The following is a 6,000-nucleotide window of genomic DNA, read 5'->3' on the forward strand; positions in this document are numbered from 1 at the left end:
CTGGCAGTGTGGACACCCACAACCTGGCTCGCAGGGAAGGGAATCGGCTGATTTCCAGCCGTGAAATGACTCGTCCACTTGGCCTGCACAACAAATGTGAACTGAATCTTTGACCCCTGCAAAGTAAAGTTCCCACAAGGGATCTCCAGTGCTGTGATGTTGCCCCCCCCCCCCCCCCCCCCCCCCTTAAACTACAATCACTGGGATTAGGTCCAGGTTTGTGTTTACTGTGTGGAGATGGATGGATCCCCAAATACTGTGAACACATTCCAGCCCCCCCTGTGTGGTGGGCTGCTGTCTTCCATGGCATGCTCCTTTGAGGCGGGCGTATCTGAGGGAGACTGCAGACAGGCGCTGCTCAATGAGCAATTTATATGTTCTCAACAAAGCTTCTCCTCCAGACCCCGAAGGCAGGTCTTAATTGTTAGACGCGATATCTCCACTCTCCCTCTCCCTCTTTCTTTTGACTGTTTTCCTCTCCCTCCTTCCTCCCACCCGCCCGCCCGCCCTCCCTCCAGCTATTAGGAATTGGATTTGGAGCAGAACGATCCATTTAGTCTCTCCCCTCCATCTCTATCCCTCTCTCCCTGCTTCCACACCTCCTCTGTAGGTTTCTCTCATCAAAGCCTGGGCTTAATCTGTCTATTTTTACCTGGAGGAATGGAAGGGAAAGGGATGAGGTAATGCTTTCCCTGTCCATCAGGTGGGCAGTGGTGCATGTGGTGGTGGTGGTGGTGGGGGGGGATCACGCGGGGAGCCAGCGCCACCATGTGGCTGGGTGAGGAGGGAAAGGCGCACACGTGGTCGAGGACGTGAGGTTCGTTACTTCAAACTCCAACAGAGTCCCAGAGAAAACGCCAGTGCAGACAGATCGCAGGCGAATATATATATAAAATGATTGATAGTAACGGTGATCTCAGTTTGACTTCAGCTCATTCAGTTTCTTTGAGATCAAAGTGTGACAGCCGAGCTCCACCTAGTGGACACAGACAGGAAGTGACGGGGGAGAATAAAATCTTGTGAATGAGACGTTACATTATCAAACAGTACAAAATATGTGTGTCTACTATCAAGTGTAGATATACGTCAGGTATTCACTTTTAAACTTGAAAAACATTCAAAACTGTCGATCTGCTATTTACTGGTTTGGAAAATTCTCCTAAATATTCTTTTTTTTTATATATATAATTCTAACTTAACTCTTCACTCGTTTTCTCATTGATTACACTCCTTTTATCAATTCAGGACCAAACTGGCCTGTTCATACTGCTTTTAAATCAGGATCCCACCTCTTTCGTGAAGTTTAATATTAGATAAACCTCATTTAAAACATATATCTCCCTTTTGATAAACAAAATGCTGAAATATTGGATCATTCTTATTGGAATGCTCAGAGGCACGGGAGTTGGATATTGCAGGCTTTAATTTACCAACCATGTAATTATGTGGAAGAAAAAAAAACTCAACAGGAGTATTGAAGAATCTTTTTTGGGGGGTAAACTGTTTAGAAATACAAACTTTTACACCATTGCTAAAACTACTCGAAAGAGATGAGTGTGCACCGTCGCTAGAGGGCAGCAGAATCACTCCTGAGCTATTATGAACCGTCTGTCAGGCTTTAAATCACAGATAGTCTTGAAATCATCTGTGGTTTATATGTATGCGAATGGGTTAAAGCCTTTATCAGCTTACAACGCATCACTTTATTCACTTATAATTTGCATTAATTGCAGGTAAAACCTAAATAAAAGGGAAAAAAAACCCAACAACAATAAACCGTAGACGAGATGATGTTTCATAGCTGTGGAAGCTTCTTCAAGAAATAAGCTTTTATTTAAATTATAGTATTTTATTCCTTTCTACTCGCATAAAATAGTATTATTTTACATGTACTATTTATTAATTGCAGTAATCCACACATTAATAGAACATTATTTATTTTAAGTTTTAGCATCATGAAATAATTCTGAATGCAGAAGTGTGACGGGTACAACAGGTCATCACGATACATTCTCACGAAATATTTCAAATTCAAATCATTGTTTTACTGCTTATACTTCCCCTCAGTTATTTAATTAATTAATCTCATAATATGACAAACTTCCAAAAGTCCTAGATTCAACAAAAAAAAAACTTTCTATAGCATGCTTTGTAATAAATAGCTCAGATTTGTGCAATAGATTAAAATAACATTTAACTTATGATGAAGTTAAATTCACTCTGACGATAGGTCACTCTGGAAATGAAGAATTTCAACCATCAACCTACTTTGTTAGGCCCCCGTTAACACGTTTCTTGTGAAAACACATGTTCACACCACATTTTGAAAATGATGTCCGTTTAAATGGCAACTGCAGAAATCCTGAAAATGGTGTAGTTCTCATGTAGGGCCACAGGTGGGCGCTGTTGTGCTTTTGTAATGACAGAGCATTTTCCAAACAAATTGTGTTTTCAAAAAGTTGACTTTATCCCATCCACGCAGAGACAAAGTAGGAGTGTTTTTGAAAAGTGGCACTTTGCCATTGACACAGACAGATAAACCCAAAACGTGACATTTCCACTTGTTTTTTCACTTGAAAACAATTGCAGCGTACACTGGGCCTTCGCCTTTTCAGAATCATCGTCAGTATTATTATGTGAAAAATGTTTTATTTTAAAGTGTTAAAATGACTAGAAATTCGTGTTTCATAACTTATTGTCTAAAGAAATTCTCTATATCGTTAAACATTTCAATATATGCCTTTAAAAAAAAAATTTCAAAATATGTTTTGTTTTATCCTGATTATTATTATATGATACTAAGGTTATACAAAAAAAAGTTTTTGGGATTTGAAAAGTCTGTAGTTTCTTTTATTGCCCCCATAAAGGGTTAATATAAGTTCACCTGAGATAAATAACATCCGTGATCATCAGCAAATGAAAAACACTCCTCCATTTATTGGTTTCAAGTCTTAAATATCTGTTGTTGTTTTTTTTTATTTTATTTTGGGTGTTTTTTACAAAAGAAAAGAAAATAAATAACTGTTTTAGTGGAGCGTTGAAAAAAAAAAAAAAAAATAAAGGGAGAGAGGATCCGTCTCCTTTGCACTTGAAGGCACAGAGGTTTTGCCGCCGACAGACGCAGGCGGTAAAAGAAGTGAGATCAGTCTTTGGTTTATTCGTCTTTGTGCTTCTGGCCGTTGCAGCTCGTGTAGCGTGGCTGGATGCAGAACTGACGCGGGTGATCTCTGAAGTTGATCCAGTCCAGTGTGTGTGGGTTCTGCTGCACGTACAGATAAAACTCATCTGGAAGGGGGAAAAAAACAAAACAAAACAAAAAAAAAAAAAAAAAAAACAAGATTAAACATTATTGTCCAATTTTGCTCCGATGAAACGCTTCAGTTTGTTTTGTATGTTTCACATGAGCTTGTGCAGATGGAAAATGTGTTCCATGGAAAGAGGAGGAATGGCTTCAACAGGACAAGACGAGGGTGCACAGAGAAGCTTTTGACAGTTTCGAGGAAAGACAGATGGTGGATGTAAAAATTTCCTCAAACAGATGGCATCTATCTTCTTCGGTGAAGCCAAGAAGAAATGGAGTGTGATGGTGACAGCACAGACGAAGTGTGTGTGTGTGTGTGTGTGTGTGTGTGGGGGGGGGGGGGGGGGGGGGGGCATTGACAGATGCTGCCAATCATCTCCGAAAACAGTTTCATTTGTGTAAAAGTGTTATAAATAATTGAACAAAAATCTGCAGGACTGTTTCAGACCTCAGGAGCCGCGGTCCTACCGTAGGTGATGCGGCCCGTGTCGGGTTTTCCCAGCGTCAAGAACAACCCTGAGAGGTCCACCTCCTTCACTCCCAGCATTATCTCCAATATGACGGCCAGCTCCTCCTCCAGGATTTCCCCGCTGTCCTCGTTTTCGTACATCTGCACAGCGACGTGTTGCTTCAGCGCGCAGAAACAAGGCTCGGAGGTGGATGACGAAACACGAGGGCTCACCTTGAAGGCCAGTTTGACCGTTTCCATTGACCTGGAAGGCCGGTGGATGGTGGATAACGCGGTGACGTAGCGCCTCACGTCGATTTGTCCGTCTTCATGCTGCAGGAGTGGCAGAGAAAGGACAAACCTGAGCTGATATAGGAAGGAAGGAAGGAAGGAAGGAAGGATATTTTTTTCTTGATAACGAGATTAAGTCATTTATTCTGGGCAGAGAAACTTTGGAGAATTGTAAACATGCACATTTCACACATTATGTTCTGCCGCTCATCCCACAAATGCACGGTTCTTACAAATGCCTCCCAATCTAAAATGGGCTGAAATGGGTAAACAGGCTTTGAGTCATTGCAAAGAAGCATTGTTGCAATATTCTCTGCAACATTGATGTAACATTCATTGAGGAGGAGCTTAGTTCAGTTTGTGTTCGATATGCAAACCACTCAAGGTGCTCTTACGCCTGCATAGGGAGAACATGCAAATTCCACACAGGAAGCCTTGAAACCATTGATCTTCTCACTGCTAAGCTACAACGCTAACCACTCCTCCTGCATCAAGAGTCGAGTTCATCCGTGTAGACGAACAGAAAAATGCACATTCTGAGTGGGAGGCCCGCGCTCGTCGCTGAGCGGTCCACTGAGCGTTTCTCACCTGGTCAAAGACGCCGTGGACTTGTTTGACAGTGTCAGAAACAGGCAGGTTGAGGAAGAGGGTGAAGTCCTCCACCGTCAGCCTGCCTCCCTGTAGCTTCCTGGCTCTCCTGGCCAGCTCCTCCAGCTCCTCCGCCGTGACCCCTGCTCTCACCTTGCTATGACAAAGTGAAGCACATTTAGCGCTGGAGACATCCAGTCCAACGTCTTGGTACTTTTCTGTATATTTGCATTGTACATATACATATAATCAACCTCATGATGCGTCACATGTTAAATGCTAATTATCTAATGTCACCGTAACGTAAAATTCAGTGTTCTTACTTTTTATCCGTAAAAATCACCTGATCAGAGCGGTGGTGGTGTGAATGTTTGTCCAGTATCAGATTTATCTGGATAACCCATGTTCAATATGATATTGTTTCATTCTAACTCTGCAGATTAAATAGATTAGATTATTTCCTTTCAAACAAGGATGGCACCTTTTATGCCACTATATGACGAGGGGGGAAACATTTTTTCCCCCAATGCTTCGTTCTCATCTTCATCAAGGGAACGGTCTCATCGCTTTGTTTCCGTTGCTTATTTTATCGTACATATGTTTCATAAATCAAAAATTAGAAGGGATCCAAAGCAAAGCTACACATTTGAAATTCATCAAAGCTGCAGAGGATACCCATTGAGCACATGTAAAATATACAATCTGCAGTTTTCCCAACGAGTTAGTGTTGGTTTCCTGCTGCTGTGAGTGTTTTTCTGCCTTTCCGCCAAAAGGTGTCAGCGTTCCTGCACTGTCCCTGCCCTCCAGAAGTCTTCGCTCTCACCAGCAGGACCAGTCCGTCCAGTCTCCCTCCACTCACCCCAAGCGACACATGAGCTGGTTGAACTCCAGCAGGCTGCTGTAGTCGTACATGCGCAGGGGGCCCCGCGACAGGATGATCTCACGGTCGTCGAAGCACAGGTTAGTGAGAGGAACCCCCAGCGCCCTGTCCACACCCAGAGACAGAAAAAAAAATTGTAATAGAAATGCATGCCTGTGAGTTATGGACGTCCAAACTGAGGAAACACGTGCTGAAAAGGCACGTGTGCAAACAGTGCCGACAGTCTCAAACACTTACTCAGCCATGAGCTTCCTGACGTTGTTGGCAAACAGAGAAGGGTTGATCTTCTCCTCATCCGATGGAGTGTAAACAGGCAAGTACTGAGAGGAGAGCTAAGTGTCAGCCCGCGAAAAACTCTTGGGAAAGTTAAAAGCAAAACGTTTTGGGCAACACTAAACCTGCTCACCTCGATCTCCATAGAGTTGTGAGGCTGGCACAAAGTCAGCCACAAGATCTTAAAGCTGTGAGAAAGAAGAGTTAGAGAACAACGAT

General features: G+C 42.8%; 1 protein-coding gene across 3 annotated transcripts in view; it reads right to left on the reverse strand.

Annotated features, from left to right (window-relative positions):
- Window positions 1-1,965: 1,965 nt before the first annotated feature.
- Window positions 1,966-6,000, reverse strand: part of lpcat1 (lysophosphatidylcholine acyltransferase 1) — a 19,810-nt gene continuing 15,775 nt past the window's right edge. For 2 of the 3 annotated variants that reach the window (XM_080515825.1, XM_080515827.1), the window contains exons 8-14: window positions 5,915-5,969; window positions 5,746-5,828; window positions 5,488-5,613; window positions 4,629-4,785; window positions 3,984-4,115; window positions 3,770-3,911; window positions 1,966-3,285 (exon numbers count right to left, since the gene is read on the reverse strand). In XM_080515825.1, the coding sequence (XP_080371951.1) occupies window positions 3,155-3,285; window positions 3,770-3,911; window positions 3,984-4,115; window positions 4,629-4,785; window positions 5,488-5,613; window positions 5,746-5,828; window positions 5,915-5,969 (826 nt within the window). In that variant the 3' untranslated portion in view covers window positions 1,966-3,154. The remainder of the gene's footprint in view (window positions 3,286-3,769; window positions 3,912-3,983; window positions 4,116-4,628; window positions 4,786-5,487; window positions 5,614-5,745; window positions 5,829-5,914; window positions 5,970-6,000) is intronic. The other variant, XM_080515826.1, reaches the window with a different exon arrangement.

This window comes from Blennius ocellaris (genome assembly GCF_963422515.1).
Source record: "Blennius ocellaris genome assembly, chromosome: 20".
Classification (NCBI taxonomy): Eukaryota; Metazoa; Chordata; class Actinopteri; order Blenniiformes; family Blenniidae; genus Blennius; species Blennius ocellaris.